The sequence below is a fragment of the Mastigoproctus giganteus genome, chromosome 2, assembly GCF_048544385.1.
Source record: "Mastigoproctus giganteus isolate SK-2022 chromosome 2, ASM4854438v1, whole genome shotgun sequence".
In the NCBI taxonomy this organism is placed as follows: Eukaryota; Metazoa; Arthropoda; class Arachnida; order Uropygi; family Thelyphonidae; genus Mastigoproctus; species Mastigoproctus giganteus.
Genome location: NC_143576.1, coordinates 74,997,399 through 75,021,948, shown reverse-complemented (window position 1 = coordinate 75,021,948; position 24,550 = coordinate 74,997,399). Strand labels below are relative to the sequence as shown.

The following is a 24,550-nucleotide window of genomic DNA, read 5'->3' as shown; positions in this document are numbered from 1 at the left end:
CGAAGAGCAATGTCCATTGATAATCATTTTGTCTTCCACTTAACCATCTCTTTATCCATAGCAGTAATTTGTCCTTAATGCCGTATTGCTTCAGTTTGTACAACGGTCTTTTATGTGCAACAGTGTCAAAAGCCTTCCTAAAATTCAAGTATATGATGTCAAAATTATTTTTTTCATCCAGTTCCACTGCATCATAGTAACTTAACAGATGGTTAGATAAGATACATTGCCTGTCCAGATTGTGATGGTCCTGCATTATAGTAACTTAACAGATTGGTTAGATAAGATCCATTGCCTGTTCAGATCCTGATGGTCCAGCATTACTTTTTTAACCAGTGATTCTATTATTTTCACTAGAACTGATGTTAAGCTAACAGGGCTGTAATTACTCTTGTTGCCTTTTGATCCCCCCCCCCTTTATGAATTACGGATACATTTGCATATCTCCAGTCCATATGGACCTCCCCTAATTCCAGTGATATGCTCATAATTGCAGCTAAGGGTTTGCTCACCTTCTTTGCTGCCTCCTGTAATATAATTGTATAGATTTCATCCACCCCAGGTACCTTTTTTATTTCATCTTCAACAATTTCTCTTCCACTTTCCTTTCAGTTATCACCAATTCATTTAGTTTCTGATTAGAGTTTGGTAAACTTCTAGTATCCCCTTGAAGGATTGCTCATGTTTGAATGTAGATGCAAAATATCTATTCAATTTGTGTGCAACCTGTAAAGGGTCATCAACAGTTAACCCTCAGACATCAAGTGGCTCGATGTGATTCCCCCCCCTTCCTTCTGCCGTTAATATAATCATAGATGTCTTTGCTGTTTTTCATTGCATTCTGTTCCAGAGACTTCTCATAATGTGCCTTAGCTTGCCAATCCTCGTTTGTGACTTGATTACAGCCTAATTTATATCTAAAGTTGGTATGAAAAGCCTAGTAGCCTCTTTGATTACTTTCTTGAATACTTGCCATTTAGAATTTGCTGTTGATAACATCACCAGTTAGCATTAGTATTAGTAGAGGCATATGTTGCAAGAAAGCAATCTTATGCAACATCAGCCAAAAAAAACCCCGCTCCGATTTCACCCCTCCCTTCATTCTAAATACCTGTCCAGTTCAGCCTTAAATTTATTTAGGCTATCAACTTCCACAACAAAAAATGGAAATCTATTCCACCAATCAACTACCCGCTGGCTAAAGGCACACTTCCACACATCTATCCTACAACTATCTTTCCTCAATTTGAATTTATTCCCTCTCAGGTGATTATTCTGAGCAAGAGGAAGAATCCCATCAGCATTGAGCATGCTTAAACCATTCAAGGCTTTATACACCTCTATCAGATCATCTTGCAGGTGCCTAGTCTTTTTTAGTAATTGGTTATCCAGTTTTCTCTCTGATCGCTCACTGAGGGTGATGGTTGATGGCTCTCTGTCTTCTAACTTCTCCACTAATGCCGGTATCCCCCAAGGTTCAGTTCTTTCCCCCACTCTTTTCCTCTTGTATATCAATGACCTTCGTCCATTGACTGGAAATCCTATCCATAGTTTTGCCGATGATAGCACATTGCATTCAACTTTCCATTTTGAGAAACCTTGTCCTGCTCAATCAGCTTCAACTTCTCGAAAATCTGCTACCAATTCCTTAAATGCCGATCTTCAGGTAATTCTCCAGTGGGGCAAAGACAACTTAGTTGATTTCAACCCTTCTAAAACTCAGTCTTGTCTTATATCTCGCAAAAAGGATTCTTCTGCTCCTATGCTTATCTTTAGTGACACTCCAATTTCTAGGCAAAAGGATATATCTCTTTTGGGGATTACCCTGACTTCTAATCTCTCTTGGCACAAGCACATTACAAATATTGCTTCCTCTGCATCTAAAAAACTTGATTTTCTCTTTCGCTCTTGGCGTTACTTTTCTTCCAAACAGCTGCTCACTCTGTATAAATCGCAAATCCGCCCTGCCATGGAATATTGTTCGCACATCTGGGGTGGTGCCCCCAAAACCTCTCTCAGGCTTCTTGATTCCATTCAGAAGAGGGCAGTTAGGTTAATTAATGATTCATCTCTAACAGAGTCTCTCCACTTGCTGTCTCATAGATGCACTGTTTCTGCTGCATGCCTCTTCTACAGATACTTCCATGGGCACTGTTCTTCTGAATTAGCTTCTATAATTCCCACTCTCTCTTTCAAAACAGTCCGAACATGTGCCGCCACCAGCCAACATCCATTTACTGTCCAACTTCAAACCCACAGAACCAACTTTTCATCTTCCTCATTTATTCATTCAACTGCCGTTTTCTGGAACAACCTTCCTTCATACTTATTTCCTGAAAATTACAATCTACAGAAGTTCAAGTCCAATGTGAACAAATATCTTCTTTCGTCTTCTCAATCTCCAACCCAAGCACGGTACTAAGTACTATAGGTTCTAATACCTCTCGTGTTTGGGGTTCACATAAAAAAAAAAAAAAAAAGTCTCCAAACACTGTAATATGCAAAACTTAAGCCTTTCTTCATAAGAGCAACCCTTTGTTCCATTCACTAATCTTGTTGCACTTCTTCTCTGTCTTGCTCCAACAGCTCTACATCCTTCTTAAAATGAGGCCTCCAGACCTGTATACATTACTCAAGGTGTCGCCTAACCATCGCCTTATACAAGGGGATAATCATGCTAAAAATATTCCTGTATATCATTGACAAGACACCATGAGCTACTCTTGCAGACCATCTGCACTGCTCAGAAAACCTCATATCTGCCTGTACAATTACCCCCCCCCCAGGTCCATTTCATTCTCTACCATTGTCAGTGTAGTAACCACAGAGTTGATACGTTACTCTGGGGTTACTGCTTCCCATATGTAGTACTTTACATTTGTCAATGTTAAACTTCTTTTGCCACCTCTCAGCCCATCTGCCAACTTTTATAGATCCTGTTGCAGCAACGTATTGTCATTAGTTTTATTAACAACCCTGCCAACCTTTTTATTGTCTGTAAACTTGGACATTAAGCCATATATACCATCATCAATATCATTTAAATACAGAAAACAACAATTGACCCAACACCGAACCCTGAGGGACTCCACTAATAACATTAGTCCACGATGAGCAGTGACCATTGATTACCACTCTCTGTCTTCTCCCACTCAACCATCCCTTTATTCATAGCAGCAATTTGCCTCCAATGCCGCACTGCTCCAATTTGTGCAGAAGTCTTCCATGTGCAACAGTATCAAAAGCCTTTCTAAATCCAAATATATGATATCAAAGTTATTCCCTGCATCCAGTTGCTTTGTGACCACATCATAGTATCCAATCAAATTGGTCAGACAAGACTTCCCCTTAACAAACCCATGCTGTGTCCGAACTATAACTGAAGTTTTGTCTAGATGATCCTTCAGTGCTTCTTTAACCAGTGCCTCCATTAATTTTCCTGGAACAGAAGTTAAACTAACAGGTGTATAATTATGTGTTGCCCTTTGATCCTCCTTTGTGAATTGGGGTCAAATTTGCACATCTCCAGAGTCCAAGGAAACTCTCTTGATTACATCTAAGGGTTTGCTAACTTCCTTTGCTGCCTCCTTTAATATAACTGGATAGATCCCATCCACCCCAGATGCCTTTCTTATGTTTATCTCAACAATTTCTCCTCCACTTTCCTCTCAGTTATTGCAAAATCAGTAACTAATTTTGCAATAACTCAATAGCTCACTGCCAGAGTTTAGTTTACCTCTGGCATTCCCCTCCCTGAATAACTCCTCATGTGTGAATGTAGAGGCAAAATACTCATTTAGTTTGTTAGCCACCTGAGCAGGATCATCAACCGTTGAGCCATCGATATCCAGTGGACCAACCTGATTTATCCCCTTCCTTCTAGAGTTTACATAAGTAAAGAACTCTTTGCTGTTTTTCTTTGCATCCTTTGCCAAAGATTTCTCATAATCTGCCTTTGCCTGACTAACCTCCTTTGTGACTTGGTTACAGACCAGCTTATATCGATCGTAGGCTTCCATGTCACCCATTAATTTATATGTATCCCTTGCATTTTTATTCTCTGCCACAATACTCATTAGTTTATCTGGTATCCATTTAGGCCTAAACCTTGAACAATATTTCTTAGTTGTAGAGCCTAGTAGCTTCCAAGATTAAATCTTTGAATGCTTCCTATTTTGAAATTGCTGTTGGTAACATCATCAGTTGGTCCCAATGTATAGAATTTAAATACTGTCTGAGACCTCCGTAGTCGCCTTTATGAAAGCAAAAACCCTTCCCTTTACCCTTGATGGTAGTTTCCTCTTTGAATAAATCCCACTTCAGCACACTGTGTCACTGCCACCTAGTGGTTGCTTTATCTGCAGATTCTTAATGCATGAAGAATCACTACTGATAATCAAATCAAGAGTATTGCTCCCTCTAGTTGCCTCCCGAACATGCTGATGTAGAAAACAATCATCCAATAAATCCACAAAAAGCTTTGCTAGTGTGTGAGTAACCAATCCACAAATTCCAGTCACTATCCAGGAAATTAAAATCCTCCACATGGTTCACATTAAAATTTTCCAGTTGATTCCACTGCACAGAATTTAAAATGTCTCAGCAAAAGTCTTTTCCTATTCCTTTCGACAGTAGTTACGTCTTTTATTAAATTCCACATTAGCACGCTGTGATCATTGGCACCCAGTGGGTCTTTTACCTGGAGATTCTTGATGCATGAAGAATCACTTCTGATAACAGATCAAGAGTATTGTTGCTTTGTTGTGTTGTGCAGTATCAAAAGCTTTGTTGAATTCTTAAATATGTGATGTCAAAATTTTTCCTTGAATCATAATCTCTCTTTAATAAATCCATAGTGCGATTTCCTGTAGCTCCACTTCTATTAAGATTATGTTGCATTACCACTTTAACTGTTGACTCCATTATTTTTCCTAAAACAAAGTTAAAACTTTTAATTATTCGCTTTAACCTTTAATCACTTGATTGAATGCAAATTGAGGTGTCATCTAGTTCAGTAAGAATTAAATGCCTAGACATTGTCTGTTCTGAATTTTATCTGTCCGTGATTTGCAGTTTACTGCCTACCTACATTCAGAGTGATGTCCTTTGTTTATACTCATCCTGTACATGTGCATTTAATTCAAGGTTTTTTAAATGTTTGGTGATTCAGGCTTACTTTAGTAAGTGAATTTTAATTTATCTCTTTCTTAATTTATCATTTATCTCATTCTTAATCTGGAACATTTATCTGAAACAGTTATCTCTTTCTTAATCTGGCTGCTTAATTTGACTAAGTGTGCTTCTGCTCAGGTGAGTATATTGTTAACCTGTACAGTAAGAGAACGATTGGGGGGGGGCATCTAGGTGATAATTTCTTACAATTGTATAATATAGCAGTGGCAGTGGGAAAAATCACACATTTAGTGTAATTGACAGGATTTGGATTTAGTGATTTGCTTTTGAGTGCTGATCCCAGTCTATACAGGTTAGATGCTACTAAAATTGAAAAAAAAAATTATTTGCTTTTGTTAAACCTATAATTACACCATTCTCATCCTGTCAGTATTCCTGTGATAATAAAAATACCATATTTTTACATTAAGGGAATGGGAAATAGAACTACTTCCTTAATAATATTACTAATGTAAGACAAAATATTAATTATTGCTAAAATATCATCACTATTGCAGCTAATATACTGAAGATTATTGAACTTACATTATTTTCAGAATTACAGCAGTTTGTGGAGACTATTACATTGGAGGTCGGCAGTTTGATTCACTTTCTGATTTAATTGGCTACTATACAAGTTGGTCAGATTTATTGAAAAAGGAAAGGCTTGTTCATCCAGTTCCTCCTCCAGAGGTATGTTGTTACTGATGTTATGTAAGTTTACTCTAACTGAACAGGTGATTAATCATTAAACCTTTTGGAGCATCCTTCAAGTTTATTTTAAATATGATGTATGATAAGCAACTAAAACCACTATTGGATCTCTTGAAGCACTTCAAAAAAGCATATACAAAAATAAATGCTTTGTTGTTAATCCCTCTACACCACATTTATAGAGGCTACTTAATACCAAAGAAATACATTTTTACCACTCCTATTTTATTTTTTTCTAAAGAAATAAGATTATTTTAATTGCAATACATAAAATTTTCTTTATTAATAAACTGTATGAAAGATTTCCCACAACTATACCTAGTCCATTGACCAGATGTAATTGTGGGGAAGATTATTTATCACAGTTCTGAGAGTGGGAAAACTAATTGCATTTTACATGGAAGACATTGATAGCATTGCTGTCACAGTACATGGGCTTTATCAAAAATAAAGGAACCTCTTATTTTTGTGTACACCAATTTTAATTATGGACTAAACCAGTAAATGCTGTCATAATACAGGTATTAGAAGCCTTCCATAAGGAATGAAAAATTTGAATATGGCATATATGTGTACAGATATGTACACATGTATGCCATATTCTTGGTCATGATTCTGATCAGTATTTTCATGGATTGAAGAATAGTATACCCACTGGATAAACATTACACTGGTCAGCATAAATTTCCTCCCTGAAATAATTTGAACAGATTCTTGTAGGAAATATGTTCAGAAACTCAGATATGTGCTTAAAAAGTTCTCATCACTTTCAGTTTTCAAATATCGTAGGTTAATGACCAAAAACCAAGACCTGTCATTAAAGCTTCATTTCCTTCATTCCCATTTCGACTTTTCTTGATAACTTGGTAGCATTCTCTGATGAACACGGTGAAAGGTTTGACCAAGATATTTTTCAAATGAAAAAAGGTACCAGAGAAAATGGAGTCCAAATATGTTGGCAAACTACTGTTGGAGTCTTGTATAGGAGACACCAATGGACTATTATAAAAAGAAAAAAACGACAAAATAAGTATTTTGCTATCAGATTAACATTTTTGTAAATAGAATAAGGTTAATAGACTCATTGTTCAGTATTTAGTACTGTATGTAAAACTTTCTTAAAATATATGAAATCTTTTTTACTAGAAACGTTTTGACTTTAACCTCTTCTCCCTTAAAATTGGTAGGTGTTACAGCAATATGGTTGCCATATTTGAATTCAGCAACGTCAAATCTGCAATCATCACCTGAATTTTAACAGGGAATGAAAAAATTTTATTTTTTTTGCTGACCAGTGTTACAGCATAACATTAAGTCAGTATGTATTACTATAAACAGTGAAGGAGCAAACTGAGAATAGGGATGTCCCTGGTGTATTCGTGAATGCAATGATCATCTTTATAAGGCACAACTGGAGTGGGCAGGCAAATCATAATATCTCATTACAGGAATTTTAACTATCCTGACTGCTATCCTGCCAAATGTTATGGGAGACTCGTAGTTATGAACTGCATGATTTATTTAAAGAAATACATCAGGACACTTTTGGTTACAAAAACAACATGCATTTATTCAAAGAAATTAATAACATTTTGACCTCCCTTTGGCTGTAATCGCCACTGATGTATTGCATTAGTATTATAATGGCTAGGCCCCAGGTGCCAAGTGTTATAGTGATCAAGTGATTCTCAGTGTGATTTCTAGAGCATTTTCTCAAAGAATACAGTTTTGTTCAGTTGTAAAAGTTTTTTTATATTCCTTTTAATTAATAGTAAACTTATTCTTATGAACTGTAAGTAAGTATCAGAAAGGAAAATCACCTTTCCTTTTTCCCTTTAAGCTAACTTACTAGCTTTTATGCTGTTTGGTCACTCTAATGGCACTGCTCCTGCCTCCCCATGGTGGGACTGAAAGAAGCAAAGGTGGATAACACTATGTTTCCACCTTTGCAGCTGTTGAGCCCAAGATGACTAGAGACAGATGACAAAGAAAATGACTTTTCTCAACCCAGAATGGTGAAAACAACCCCTTCAAGAGGAGATACCAGCATTCCTCATTATGCATTCCTTATCAGACCAGCCTCTGATTAAATTATCGCCATTCCTTGTGCAGAAATGAATTGAATCTGCTGCAGTTTTGCCGAACTCAGTAAAGTGACTCCAATCTGGAGATCTTCTGGTAGAGACCATGAAATCCCACTATTCTGCAAACCTATTAAAGATTACTAATTTTAGCGGACAACCAATGAAGGTTACTCCTGTGCCACTCTAAACTCCTCAAAGGGAGTTATCACAGAACAGGACTTATTAACTGTATCAGAGGAGGAAATTGTCCAACAGCTATGTGAACAAAGAGTTGTCCAAGAAAAGAAAATCATGATTCGGAGACAGTAGTCTTGTTCTCACAAGGAGCATATTTTCACTTTTAGCTCTCTTATCCTACCAAAATCCGTCAAAGCAGGCTATCTCCATTGCCGTGTCCCTCTTTACATCTTGAATCCTATCATGAGCTACAAGGTGCCAGAAAATGGACACTCCCAAACTACATGTCGAGGTGAGGCAGTATGTTCTAATTGGATCAAAAGGAGCATAGTCAATCTGATTGCACTGCTACTGCTCGTCATTATCAAAATTGTAATGGTAATCATCTGAAATTCTCCAAAATATGTGAATTGTGGAAGCAAGGAAAAAAAAAATCCAAAAATATAAAGTGAAGAACAAAGTTGCATATTTATAGGCAAGAAGACAAATAATCAAAACAGAGTCAAAGCCTATGTATGCTGCAACTGCTCAATGTTTTCAATAGGTATTCAAATAGATGTTATGCTGCCTCCAATATTGGCGATAGGTATATACCTATCGCCAATTGGGCATGATATATTCTATGATAGTACTGATTTGCCATCCCGATGGAGGGGTGGCAATTCTTATTAGAAACAACTTTCCATCCCAAACATGTTGCTCTTCAGACTCCTTTTGAAGTAGTGACAGTTTGCACTGTAATTGGTATTATTCTTACAGTAGCATCTATATACACCGATGATCCAAAACATTATGACCACCTACCTAATATAATGTTGGTCCTCTAAGTGCAGCCAAAACAGCTTGTACCTGGCGAGGCATGAGCGCTACAAGATTTTTATATGTGCCTTGTGGTTTCTGGTACCAACATGTAACCAGCAGATCTTTTAACTTCTATAAGGTCTGTGGTTGAGATGCCGCAATTCGGAGTTGCTGTCCCAGTACAAACCACAGATGCTCAATGGGATTGATGTCTGCGGAATTTGGAGGCCAGGACAATACATGGAAGTTTTCCTCATGTTCCACAAATCAGTCTTGAACAATCTGGGTGGTGTGGTATGGCGCATTATCCTGCTGAAAGATAGCAGAACATCACTCAAAGCATAACACTGCTGGCACCGACTTGTTTTTGTCCCACGGTGCATCCAGGCGCCATCACTTCCCCAGGTAAACGATACACACATACCTGGCCATCCACGCGGTGCAACAGGAAATGTGATTCATCGGACCAGGCGGCCTTCTTCCAATCACTCAAGGTCCAGTTTCGATGCTTGCGTGCTCATTGTAGGTGCACTGTTGCCGGTGAACCATGGTTAGCATGGGCACTCGGAACGGCCTGCGGCTATGCAGCCCCATTTTCAGCAGGGTTCAATATACTGTGTATTGTGACACATTACTCCCGTCACTAACATTCCAATTACTGGCTAATTGTGCCACAGTTCCCCTTCTGTTGCCACGTGCCATCCGAGAGAGCCTTTGCTCACCTTGCGCATCGATGAGCCGTGGTCGTCCAACACCTTGCCGGCAGTTCGTGGGTATTTTCTCCTCAGACCACTTTTGGTAGGTACTAACCACGGCTGACCACAAGCATCTCACCAGCCGTGCCATTTTGGATATGCTCTGACCCAGGCCATTACAATTTGGCGTTTGTCAAAGTCCGCTGCCTTTCCCGTCTGAAGAACAAGAATAACACTGATTAACAGAACTCAGTATCAGGTGTTTTTCATACCATTCCCAACCCACGCATGCACCGTAGTTCACCTGCAGTTGCTTCAATTTGCATAGCGACTCGCTGGTCATAATGTTTTGGCCCATCGGTGTATATCTCTCATAATTTGTCATATTTCTCAGTTGATGAAGAAAATCTAATAGACTAGCTGCCATCTCCATTCTGCTTACTTTGTGACTTCAATGCTCATCATCTGCTGTGGTGATCTTTAACAATTGATAAGAGAGGTAAACTAATAGAATTGCTTCATGATGCTTGTCAGCTTATTCTTTTGCACACTGGTGAGCTACCTATATTCCTTTTTCTACAGGATCCATGCCTACTCATCTCATACACGTATGTGATTTTAAAAACGATGATGGCAAAATATCATGCCACTTTCTGCCAGCAAACACAACGTCTCTCATTCAACTGATGGACCAAAGCGTGATTGAGACCTTTCAATCTGTTCTCTCCATATATACCACTAAATAATGATCACTTACTGATTCTCTGCAATCTCCAAACACAGGTAAACTCTCCTTCCAATGCATCGCTCCACTTGGAAATTTTGTAGGGTACACTGGAATGAATATACCTCATGTTCAGTTAGAATATGAAATAGTCCAATGCCAGCCTATAGATAACAATACAGAACATGTAACTAATCAAATTTTACAAGCTGCTACCTATGTAATACCAAAATCTTTGCTGGGGGAAACACAAACACGGTAATTACTGGTGGAATCAGGATTGTACACCCACTAAACAGGAAAAAAAATAGAGCTTGGAATTTGTTTCACAAATTCACCACAACTAGTAACCTAATTAGCTTTAAAAGACTGAAAGCCAAGTTCTGCCAAATAAGAAGGAAAGCAAAGAAAGGTCCTTGGAATAGCTTTTTCTCAAGTATAAACAAGGACATGAATACCAGACTCATTTAGAGGAAAATACATTTCATGGCAAATAGGTGAATTCCCCCCCCCCTCCTGATTCAATACTAAACTGGGAAGGGACGGAGTTTTCCTCTCTGGAAGAAATAGCAAATGCCTTAGCTGAATCATTTGCCAGTATATCAGCATTGTCCACTTACAATCCAGTCTTTCAGAAAATTAAAGAATTGGCAGAACAGCACAACATATATTTTTCTACAATATTTTCATATCCATACAACCAACTGTTCACATTAATAGAACTTTTATGGTCGCTCAATAAAACATCTAGTAGTGCTGCTGGTCCAGATGGGATCTACTACATAATATTAAAACAACTAAACAACAGCAAAAAAAAAAAATTGTTAAAATATCTAACAGGGAGCTAAATGATTTTGTAATAACTGAGAGGAAATGGAAGGGAAATTATTGAATTTAAACTTAAGAAAAGTGCCTGGTGTGGATGGAATCTATCGAGTTATATTAAGCAGGCAGCAAAGGAAGTAAGCAAACCATTAGCTATAATTATGAGAGCACCCTTAGATTCAGGGGAAGTCCCCACAGACTGAAGATGTGCAAATTTATCCCCAATTTATAAAGGGGCATCAAAGAGTGACATGAGTAATTACAGACCTGTTAGTTTAACTTATGTTCCGGAGAAAATAATGGAGTCACTGGTTAAAGAAGCAATGCACGATCTTCAAGACAAGACTGCAGTTATAGTTTAAACACAGCATGGGTTTGTTAAGGGAAAATCTTATCTGATCAGTTTGATTGGATACTACAAAGTGGTCACAAAGGAACTGAATGCAAAAAATCATTTTGATATCATATACAGTAGAACTTCGATTGTCCATCAGTCTCTGATAACCATCACTTAAATCCACTATGCTGTAATGCATTGGGATATTGGCTCCATGTGTCACTCAGTCTTTGTTTACAACTCACTGTACGTGGTTGTACTCTAACCTCTTGTTTCATCTTTTAATAATTTTTATTAGTAAACCAATTGTAGTGACAGAGAAACGTAAGAGAGTAGTGTTGGGATTATTGCAAAAAATTTAAATAATCAATCATCTAAGAAAAGTTGAAACTGCTGCAAGTATGGCATTGGTTTATGGAATAGTAAAAACAAGAGTAAATTATATAAAGCGTGATGCAGACAAAATTGAAAACCACATATCGAAAATGGAAAGTGCTGACAGTAATGTTAAAAGTCATAAAACAGTGAAGCTTGCTAAAAATGAACAATTGGATACTGCAATGTTTCAATGGTTTGTTCAAAAACTGGCCAAGGCAATCCACTTTCGGGACATATAATAATCAAAAAAAGCCATTGAAATCAATAAAAAAACTAGGCAGAGATCCTTCATTCAAGGCTAGCATTGGATGGTTGGACAAATTTAAGTTTTGCCGTGGTATTCGACAGTTTTTGATCCAGAGTGAGAAGCTAAGTGTAGATAGAGCTGCAATTTCTGTTTATCGTGAAAAACTACATAAGAAAATAGCTGATCGAAGTTTAGTTTAAGACCTTTTTTTTTTTAGTTTGGTTAAAGTATACAACTGCGATGAGACTCCTTAATTGGAAGACACTGGCCTCAATGACTGAACGTATGGCACCGGGATGTAAGATGTAAACAGATTACATCACTATAATGGTATGTGGCGCCTCTGGAGCCAGGTGGGAAGGAGCAGCAGCAGCAGTGCGTAGAACACACTTCTTATTTAGACCGGGATTCGAGCCCGTCAACACCAAATACAGAGGATGCGGAGAGGTCAGAGAATGACCACCGCATATTCCCAGTGCAATATGGCCTTAGTTGCTAATGCTCCTAAAAACCAAATAACAACAATATAATGGTATGTGCTAATGCCAGCAGTAGTCATAAATTTCCTTTGGTTGTTATAGGAAAACTAAAAAATCCTAGATCATTTAAAAATGTTTATTTAAATGCTTTGTCAGTTAAATATTAATCACAAAACAACATGTGGATAAGCCAAGATATATTTCATGATTGGTTTCATAAAATATTTCTACCATGTGCAAGATCACATTTGGCATCAAAAGGTTTACCCCAGTATGCAATGCTACTGATCGACAATGCGCCTACTCATCCCATACACATATGTGATTTAAAAAGCGATGAGGGCAAAATGCCATGCCACTTTCTGCCAGCAAACACGTCTCTCATTCAACTGATGGACCAAGGTGAGTATGAAACTTCGTTATCGCAAAATGTTCATTCAAAAACTTGTTTTGGCAGCAGAAAATAAATTAGATGTGATAGAGTTTTGGAAAAGCTATACTATAAAAGATGCAATTTTCAATGTGACTGATGCCTGGAATGATGCTCCAGTTCAAACAATACAAAGAACCTGAATAAGTTGTGGCCAGAAATATATTCGATTGATACAGAAACCATTCCAAAAGAAACTGAAATTTTGCAGTTATGTTCGAATGTTCCTGGTTTTAAAAATATTTTGTTGGAGGAAGTAAATGATTGGCTGGATATGGACAAAATGGACATTTGAATGCAAATTTTAGATGACAATGAAATTGTGCAAAGAGTGATGACAATTTTGGATTATTTTGAAACTGAAGAAGAAGCTGCTGCTGCTGATGAAACAACAAACATAATTAGCCACTGTGAAGCTGAAACCAAGTTGTCAAAGTATATTGAGTAGTTCGAGGTACAAGAAGAGGCAGATGCTACTCAAGTGTTACTCTTGCGTGAAATTCATAACATTGCCTCCCAAAAGGCTCGAGTGGTAATGAAACAAAAGAAATTGACTGACTTTTTTAGAAAAGAAATTTAATTATGTAATATTGTTTTCTTTTAAATTTCTTTAATGACATTAGAATGATGTTATATGTATGTATATTGTTTTCTTTAAAATTTTTTTATGACATTACTATACCAATGTAAGTCAAAATGGCTTCCGTTTTCTAGCCACACCGACCCAGCAGGTCGAGATGCTGAGGCTTTGCAATTACTAATGACCTAGCACAGATTGTTCATTTACCTACAAGAATACCGGACAATCCTAATTATATAGCCAACACGCTTGATCTTTTTCTCACAAACAACCCTTCTAAGTACACGGTCGAAGTGAGAGGTCCTTTAGGCTTCAGATCGCAACTTGGTGATTGTCTCTTCTCCAATGGAACCTTTATCTCATGGCTATTCCCAACCTCGTGTTGTTTGGCATTACAAGAATGCAAAATGGGATGACCTGCGAGACTTCTTTTCTTCTTTTCCTTGGTTGGATTACTGTTTCAAAACTTCTGATCTCAACGTTTGCTCAGATCGTGTCAGTGAAATTATTCTTGCAGGAATGGAATCCTTTATCCCACACTCCACGTTAAAATCTCGTCCTTTATCTAAACCTTGGTTTTCCAATAAATGTGCTAAGGCTGTTCAAGAGAAGAATGTCGCATATCGTGATTGCCTTGTTTCTAATTCTTCAGTTTCATTTTCTGCCTACACCAAAGCTCACAACAATTGTCGCTGACCGGGCTAGCCAGGTGGGTAAAATGCCTGCCTGGCAACCCAAAGGTCGCGGGTTCGAATCCCGCCTAGGGCTTGGATCAAAATACTGCAAAAACTTTGGGAGGTGCACTATGGCCACAGAAGCCGATGCGCCAACAACTACCAAAAAAAACAACAATTGTAAAGCAGTTATTAATCAGTCCAAACTAGAGTTTGAACAGGCTAAGAGTAGAAAACTTGCTTCTTGCCCTAATGGTAGCTGAGCATTCTGGTCTCTTGCCAAAGCTATTGGCCACAACTTTTGCCCACCTCTGCTCCCACCTCTGTCCAAACCAGATGGTTCTGTTGTCACTACAGCCAAGGATAAAACTGACCTGCTAGCATCCCATTTTTCTTCCAGCTGATATATTAATGATCTTGGTAAAACACCTCCCACCATTCCCAACACGCTCCATTCAATGCATCCTGTGGTCTTCCATCAAAAGGATATCAGAAGGATTTTGTTGAATCTTGATGCTAAGAAAGCCCCAGGTCCTGATGGTATTTCTTCACTTGTTCTCAAAACCTGTGGTACTGAACCTGTGCTCCTATTCTTTGCCACCTTTTTTCACTTTCTTATTCCAAAGGTGTTTTTCCTTCTGCTTGGAAATTTGCTCGTATCCCGTAAAGTAATGGAGAAATCAATTAATTGCCAACTCTTAAACTACCTAGAAACCTTCTGTGTGCCGCCTTTTTTTCACTTTCTTATTCCAAAGGTGTTTTTCCTTCTGCTTGGAAATTTCTCGTATCCAGCCAGTTCCTAAAAAAGGGTGACAAATCCCTCCCATCCAATTATCGTCCCATTGCAATTACTTCTACTCTTTCTAAAGTAATGGAGAAATCAATTAACCGCCAACTCTTAAACTACCTAGAAACCTTCTGTGTGCCGCCTTTTTTCACTTTCTTATTCCAAAGGTGTTTTTTCTTCTGCTTGGAAATTTGCTCGTATCCAGCCAGTTCCTAAAAAAGGGTGACAAATCCCTCCCATCCAATTATCGTCCCATTGCAATTACTTCTACTCTTTCTAAAGTAATTGAGAAATCAATTAACCGCCAACTCTTAAACTACCTAGAAACCTTCCGTGTGATCAACGATCACCAGTATGGATTCCGTCAGTGTCGATCCACTGGTGATATTCTGGCTTATGTTACCCATTTATGGACTAATTCAATGGAAAAGTTCGGTGAAACACAAGTAGTTGCTCTTGACATCTCAAAGGCTTTTGATCGTGTTTGGCATAAAGGTCTTCTAAACAAGCTTCCATCTTATGGTTTGCCAACTGTTTTTAGTAATTAGTTATCCAGTTTTCTCTCTGATCGCTCACTGAGGGTGATGGAAGATGGCTCTCTGTCTTCTAACTTCTGCACTAATGCTGGTGTCAACCAAGGTTCAGTTCTTTCCCCCACTCTTTTCCTCTTGTATATTAATGACCTTCTTCCATTAACTGGCAGTCCTATCCATTGTTTTGCCGATGATAGCACATTGAATTCCACTTTCCATTTTGAGAAACCTTGTCCTGCTCAATCAGCTTCAACTTCTTGAAAATCTGCTACCAATTCCTTAAATGCCGATCTTCAGGTAATTCTCCAGAAAGACAACTTAGTTGATTTCAACCCTTCTAAAACTCAGTCCTGTCTTATATCTCACAAAAAGGATTCTTCTGCTCCTATGCTTATCTTTAGGGACACTCTGATTTCTAGGCAATATGATATATCTCTTTTGGGGATTACCCTGACTTCTAATCTCTCTTGGCACAAGCACATTACAAATATTGCTTCCTCTGCATCTAAAAAACTTGGTTTTCTCTTTCGCTCTCGGCGTTACTTTTCTTCCAAACAGCTGCTCACTCTGTATAAATTGCAAATCCGCCCTGCCATGGAATATTGTTCCCACATCTGGGGTGGTGCCCCCAAAACCTCACTCCTTCTTGATTCCATTCAGGAGAGGGCAGTTAGGTTAATTAATGATACATCTCTAACAGAGTCTCTCCACTCGCTTTCTCACAGACGTACTGTTTCTGCTGCATGCCTCTTCTACAGATACTTCTACAGGTACTGTTCTTCTGAATTGGCTTCTATAATTCCCGCTCTCTCTTTCAAAACAGTCCGAACATGTGCCGCCACCAGCCAACATCCATTTACTGTCCAACTTCAAACCCACAGAACCAACTTTTCATCTTCCTCATTTATTCATTCAACTGCCGTTTTCTGGAACAACCTTCCTTCATACTTATTTCCTGAAAATTACAATCTACAGAAGTTCAAGTCCAATGTGAACAAATATCTTCTTTCGTCTTTTCAACCTCCAACCCAAGCACGTTACTAAGTACTATAGTTTCTGATACCTCTCGTGTTTGGGGTACATATTAAAAAAAAAAAAATATATATATATTAAAAATAGATATGTATGTATGTAGTTATCTGTACTATGATTTTTTGATGACCCAATAAAAAATAAATAATAATTAAAGTTTAATTAAATTTCATTACGTTATGTATTGTGTAATAAACAAGTTAGATGACCTGTTGTATTTATAATGTTATTAGAGGAGTCCCTCAGGATTCGGTGTTAGGTCCATTGTTGTTTTCTGTATTTATGAATGATATTGATGGTGGTATATCAAGCTTAATGTCCAAGTTTGCAGACAGTACGAAGGTTTGCACGGTTGTTAATGACACTAATGACAGTATGCTGCTGCAACAGGATCTAGAAAATCTGAGCAGATGTGCTGAGAGGTGGCAAATGAAGTTTAGCATTGACAAATGTAAAATTGGGAAGCAGTAATCCCAGAGTAACGTATCAAATGTGTGGTACCACACTGACAGTGGTAGAGAATGAAAAGGACCTTGGGGTAATTGTGCAGGAAGATATGAAGTTTTCTGGGCAGTGCAGACGGTCTGCAAGAGTAGCTCATGGTGTCTTGTCAATGATATACAGATATTTTTCTAGCAGGGATAAGGAGGTGATTATCCCCTTGTATAAGGCAATGGTTAGGCCACTCCTTGAGTACTGTATACAGGTCTGGAGGCCTCATTTTAAGAGGGATGTAGCGCTGTTGGAACAAGTACAGAGAAGGGCAACAAGATTAGTGAACAGAACAAAGGTTTGCTCTTACAAAGAAAAGCTTAAGTTTTGCAAATCGCAGTGTCTGGAGACTAGGCACCTGTGAGGTGATCTGATTGAGTTGTATAAAGCCTTGAATGGTTTGAGCATGCTCAGTGCTGATGGAATTCTTCCTCTTGCTCAGAATAATCACCTGAGAGGGCATAAATTCAAATTGAGGAAAGACGTTTGTAGGATAGATGTGTGGAAGTTTGGCTTTAGCCAGCGGTTGGTTGATTGCTGGAACAAACTTCCATCTGTCGCTGTAGAAGTTGATAGCTTAAATAGATTCAAGGCAGAACTTGACAAACATTTGGAGTGAGGGGATGGGTGAAATAAGGGTTTTTTTATTTTTTGGCTGATGCTATATAAGCTTGCTTTCTTGCATCATGTGCCCTTACTAATTCTAATATTGTATTATCGGTCTATTCGATTATCCATCATGGTCTCAGTCCCATACCCTGAGGGACAATCGAAGTTCTACTGTACTTGGATTTCAGGAAAGCTTTTGATACTGTTGCACATAAAAGACTACTGTACAAATTGGTGCAGTATTCATTAAGGGCAAGTTGCTGCTAAGGATAAAGGGATGGTTGAGTGAGAGAACACAGAGAGTGGTAATAAGTGGACCCTGCTCTTTGGAGACTAATGTTATTAGTGGATTTCCCCAGGGTTCAGTGTTGGGCCCTTTGTTGTTCTGTATGTTTATCAATGATGTTGATGAAGGTATATCAGGCTTAATGTCTTAGTTTTTTAGATGATACTAAGGTTGGCATGGTTGTTAATGATAGATGTGTGGATAGTACGCTGCTGCAACAGAATCTAGAAAAGCTGGGTAGATGGCTGAGAAGTGGCAACTGAAGTTTAACGTTCACAAATGCAGGGTATTGCGTATGGGTAGGAGTAACCCCAGATTAATGTACCAACTGTGCGTGTAGTACTTGAGTAATGGAGAATGAAAAGGACATCAGAGTAATTGTGCAGTCAGATATGAGGTTTTCAGAGCAGTGTAGACTAGCTGCTAGAGCAGCTCATCATGTCTTGTCAATGATATGCAGGAATTTTGTGAACATGGATAAGCAGTTGATTGTCCCTTTGTATAAGGCAATGGTCAGGCCATTGCCTTATCCAGTAGTGGAGAATGAAAAGGACATCAGAGTAATTGTGCAGTCAGATATGAAGTTTTCAGAGCAGTATAGACTGGCTGCTAGAGCAGCTCATCGTGTCTTGTCAATGATATGCAGGAATTTTGTGAACAGGGATAAGCAGTTGATTGTCCCTTTATATAAGGCAGTGGTCAGGCCACCCCTGTGTACTGTATACAGGTCTGGAGGCTTCATTTTAGGAAAGATGTAAAGCTGCTGGAATGAGTACAGAGAAGGGCAACGAGATTGGTGAGTGGAACAAAGGGTTGCTGTTACCAAGAAAGGCTTAAGTCTGCAAATTGCAGCTTCTGGAGACTAGGCACCTGTGAGGTGATCTTAATGAGGTGTAAAAGGCCTTGAATGGTTTGAGCAAGCTCAATGTTCTTGGGATTCTTCTTCTTACTCAGATTACTCACCTGAGGGGACATAAATTCAAATTGAGGAAAGACAATTATAGAATAGACGTGGAAAAATTTGCCTTTAGCCAGTGGATGGTTGATAGTTGGAACAAACTTCCATCTGTTGTAGTAGTGGTCAACAACTTAAATAAGTTCAAGGCAGAACTAGACAAACATTTGGAGTGAATGGATGGGTAAAATTGGAAGGTTTTTTTTTCTTTTTTTTCGGTGATGTCATATAAGCTTGCTTTCTTACATCATGTGGCTCTACTAATCCTAATGCTAATGTACCCTTTCCCATATTTCTCATTTACATCAGTAAATCAGACCTCTTAAGATTGCTTGATGTTATCCCTCCTGTCCATTAATAAATAAACTCTAAAGTGAAATTTTGGATTACGTTGGCCCCATTGAGAATGTTCTTGTTTATATGGTCTGCAAGCTCAAAAATTTCAGCACTCCAGCTAGGAACTGTTAGTAATTCCAGCTTTTTATTAAGTTGTCTGTGATAAATTTGATAACACTGGCCCAGTAGACATCAGGATTATAACTTTAACTACCTCTTTAAAAGTAATATCACGTTTAAAATGAGTAACTTGATGTTTTAAATATATATGTATTACAAATGATATATTGAGATTATATGAAAAAGAAACCATTTTAAGATGTTTATTCTTCAATCTGTAGCCAGTCAACGATAAGAAAAGGGTTGTAGCTATTCTCCCATATAGCAAAATGCCAGACACAGATGAAATAAGGTAATTATACAATATAGATAATATTTTTAATGATAGAATTTAATTTAATAATTTAATTTCTTATTTAAAAAACTATGTAATTATGGATTTGATTTCTAGTATAGCAAATAACTAATTTATTTTTGTGAAAATATTTCAGTGAAGTCAACTTCACATTATGATTTCTGCTCTCTCTCAATCATACAATTGGCAGAAATCAGTAATGAGATCTGGTCTGGCATTTGTTTACTGAATTTTATCAATCTCAGATGGGACATCCCATATTTTATTCAACATGTTTGTTGTTGAGAATTGTTTCAAGCTAGTAAGTCTTCCATTCATCATTTTATAAGTCAATTTTAAGCGACTGGTATTATTCATGGCAAAAACGTAGCCACTCTAAACTTGTTAACAGAAATAAAATTAACTGAAGTTCAGATATTACTTGAGAATTTTCCAAATAAGTAAGTCAGTAAATAAGTTGAAACAGTATCAATTGTCATATTGGAATGCTCATATGGCATTAAAAAAAAATATATTAAGCTTTCATACATATTGCATTCAGATGGTCTATGAACTGAAAGCAGTGGACAGTGCTGCTAGCATGTGATTCTAACAGGCTGCTTAATTTTACCTGCATTGAAATCATTATCCTAGGCCCCACCCCTGCATTTTGTTTTCTTTGCTGATGTAATTCATAATTTACGACAAAAAACGAGTAAAAAGCAGTTAATTTTATGCACAAACTGAGAACATGTCATTCCTGTGCATCTGCCTTATTTTCCATTAATTTTTCCAAATAAGCACATGGCAATAAACATAATATCTATTGATTCACTTAGAATATATATATGGAAAACTTATTTGATGTGTGGAGGGGAAAAATGAAATAATTGCCAGATGTATATTAGTTATATTTTAAAGATTTTCGTAATGACTAGATAAATTGTTCTAAAAGTACAAAATATAAAATTTAATGAAAATCCATCTATTTATAGTTGAGTTATTAAATTATTGGTCTGATTTTAATGAATTTTGGAATGACTCATCAAATCTTTCTAAAAGAGCCAAATAAACTTCATGTAAGTCCAACCACTAAGAGTTAGATTATTACATGTTGATGGAATGAACGGATATGGTGAAGACAATAGGTGCTTTATGCATATATGGTGACATGCCTGAATATGTAAATATGTTATTTGTTGAAAAGATTAATCAGAATCAGTTACACAGAACGTTTAGATTTTATCTCAACACTTTAGAAGTAAACCTGCTTCTTTGACATAGAATTCATGTGATCTTTTCTAGAAGAAATATTTACATTTCTTAATAGAAAAGGAACATTTGATTGCATCAATAAGATGCAAGATATAGGATAAAATAGTAGAACAACAACAATTTTTCTAATTTCATGATAAATTAGGAATTAATATCTCTCATAACTGATATTAATTTGTATTATTTGGTTATATTTTTTATTCGTGAATCAATAACTGGAACTTTTACAGCCATTTTCATTTTAACCTAATAGATATTAACACCATTAACTTTATTATGCATATGTAAATGACGCGTGATGGATTCACTCAGATCAAGTCAACATATGTAATGCAGTTGACTTGATCACAGGAGTACCTGCAGGTGGAAAGTTTTGATGCATGCAAGATATTTATAGGGGGAACTATCTGAGGTAATCAACATTTTCTGAGGGGTGTAAACAATGCAATGCCACTTGTGAATTTAATACAACCCAGCTCATCAGGCCATTAAAGTGAATGGTCTGTTATGGTCCGAGTGGTCAGGAGCACGAGTGCAGTAGCACACACTCTTTGAGTGGGCCAATGTTCAAGCCTGTGACTGCTAAATATGATTAACATTTGTATTGATTGATTTGTTGTAAGCTCCACTGATCTGGTGGTCGTGCCAGAGTATAAACAAGAACATTTGAAATCTCCATTGGTAATGAAAGTTAAACACTGCATTTTCTCAATGCTGTGAAAGCCAGACACTATTTCAAAATTTGACCAATGGCCAAGATGACTTTTTTTTGGTTTTAATTAAGAAAAGAATACATGTAACTATTCATTTGACTGTCACTGCCTATTAAAGAGATAAAGCAACAGCAGCCTTAGCATATAAAAAGGGGAATTTTATATTTGGAATTAACTAGAGAGGGATGCAGAGAAGAAACCCACATGTTACATTGATCTAACTCCATTGGTAAGTAGCCATGCCAAATTAGTATTAGTAGTGGCAAATGACTATGCTGTATAAGCTTTCAAGAAAGCAAGCTTATACAGCATCAGCCAAAAAAAAAAAAAAAAATCTATTTCACTTATCTGACTTCTCCAGTAGTTTTTCTAGTTCTTCCTTGAATTTATTCAGACTATCCACTTCTTCCAAAACAGTGTTCCTGTAATCAATCACCTGTTGGCTGAAGGCAAACTTCCTCATGTCTGTTTGGATGTCTATTCGGCAGCCTTCTTCAGTTTGAATTTATTTCCCCTCATATGCATACTCTGAGCAAAAGGAAGAATTCCATCAGCACTGAGTTTGCTGGAGCTATTCAAAGTCTTAAACATCTCAATCAGATCACTTCACAGTTGCCTAGCCTCCAGATTCTGCAATTCGAAAAACTGAAGTGTTTCTTGGTAAGAGCACCCCATTGTTTCCCTCACCAATCTCTTCTCTGTACCTGTTCCAGCAGCTCTACATTCTTCCTAAAATGAGGCCTCCAGACCTGTATGTTAATTGACTGTATGTTAACCAGTCAATATATGGCTTGACTACTTCCATATACATTGGGATAATTACCTCTTTATCCCTGTTAGAAAATTTCTTGTATACCATTGACAAAACCCAATGAGCTGTCCTAACACCTGTCTACACTGCTCAGAGAACTTCATATCTGACTGTGCAGTTATCCCCAGGTTCTTTTCGTTTTCCACTACCAGATATGTGCCTCCGTAGCCAGGTGGGAAGGAGCAGCAGTGCGTAGCACACGCTTCTTGATTAGACCGGGGTTCGAGCCCATCACCACTAAATACGGAAAGGTCAGGGAATGACCAGCACATGTTTCTGGAGCAATATGGCCTTAGTTGCTAATGCTCCTAAAAACCAAATAATAATAATAATAACTACCAGATATACTACTACACAGTTGGTATGTTACTCTGGATTACTGCTACCCATATGCAGTACCTTGCAAGCGCCTCTGTAGCCAGGTGGGAAGGAGCAGCAGTGCGTAGCACATGCTTCTTGATTAGACTGGGGTTCGAGCCCATCACCATCAAATACAGAGGATGCGGAAAGGTCAGGGAATGACAACCACATATCCCGGAGCAATATGGCCTTAGTTGCTAATGCTCCTAAAAACCAAATAACAAACAACAAACAAACAAGCAGTACCTTGCATTTGTTAATGTTAAACTTCAATATCTATTTCTCAGCCCATCTTGCCTAATTTTTCTAGCTTCGTTGCAGCAGCATAGCTCCATTACTGTCATTAATCACCCTGCCACTTGTATTATTTGCAAACTTAGACATGAAGCCTGATATACCTTCATCAAGGTCATTAATAAATTGAGGGTTGAGGTTCATAGTGGTGTAAGTCAGTCTATTCTAATTTTCGAGAACAAAGTGTTTTGTGTTTGCATTCATAAAAAACTCAAAAAATTTAATTTAATGAATTGTGATACACCTGGAGGTTAAAAAATTTTAAAAATTTACATGACCTTGACAATTTTTGTTAATATTCAGTTTTGTCAGCAGTGTTTATATAATTGACTTACACCTTCTGTTTCTAAGTAGTTTACCTATTTTAAAATGGTAAATTATTGTAAGGATATGACTAGGGCTCAAAATACCAGTCAAAATCTTAATACCAGTATTTCGGTATTTTTAATTTACGAAACCGGGATACCTGTATTAATACTGGTATTCCAAAAAAAAAAAAAATTCTGCAATAAATTTTGATGACAGTTAGGTGCAATAAAGTAAGGAAAAAACAAGTAATTACTTGAATTCATGTTTTAAATCAAACTTTTTTTACAATTATAAATATTCTAACAAAAATTATTAAACATACAGGTATTCTAAAAACAAAAAAAAATACGTATTATACTGAAACCGCAAATTTGGTTATGTCTAAGCATCCACACTACCTGTCCGAATAAAGTGTGCTCTTAAGAAACATATGCAATCAATAGTGTTATTGATTAAACTGGATTTAATTTTGGTACATATTTAATTAGCGGCAGAAAACATCCTTTTGAATTCTGTGCTGGTTGGTGCTATTGTACTGAGATAGTCGTAGACAAGTTGCAGTTTACCCTCCACCCTTATTCCCTCAAAAAATCCTATTTCCTTTATATCAAAAAAAATATTTCCTTTTGACTTTTTATTGCACCATATCCATATTAACGAAAAAATGAGACTGACGTTTAAGCTTGGTGAGGAAACCAAATCTAATTTGGGGGGGGGGGGTTATTTATTTATTTATTAATTTTTATTTTCCTGTACTTTAGTATTGCCATTAGTGGCCATTGTTATGATTTTCACACAGCAGGTCCCCTCAAGTACTAAGGCCCACAAGCTACCTGACTGGATTAAAAAATTAGAATTTCCAGGAGCTGAGGGATATTCCCATATAACACATACACAAGAGTATATATATATTATATATGGGCTGTCAGTTTTGTATGTCATTTATCATACAAAACTACTCACAAATATATACATAACTGGTGTTCATTTACATCTAATCTATTCATTTTTCTCATTTAATCTTTAATACATGCTGTTATTTCCATA

The 24,550-nt window shown here is 37.3% G+C and overlaps 1 protein-coding gene across 2 annotated transcripts in view; it reads left to right on the top strand.

The window, feature by feature from the left end:
* Window positions 1-24,550, top strand: part of vap (RAS p21 protein activator vap) — a 723,705-nt gene that overhangs the window by 63,131 nt on the left and 636,024 nt on the right. For both annotated transcript variants that reach the window (XR_016546661.1, XM_090368525.1), the window contains exons 3-4: window positions 5,730-5,865; window positions 19,689-19,759. Coding sequence is in view for 1 of the 2 variants with exons in the window: in XM_090368525.1 (XP_090224651.1) it covers window positions 5,730-5,865; window positions 19,689-19,759 (207 nt within the window). In the remaining variant the exon portion in view is untranslated. The remainder of the gene's footprint in view (window positions 1-5,729; window positions 5,866-19,688; window positions 19,760-24,550) is intronic.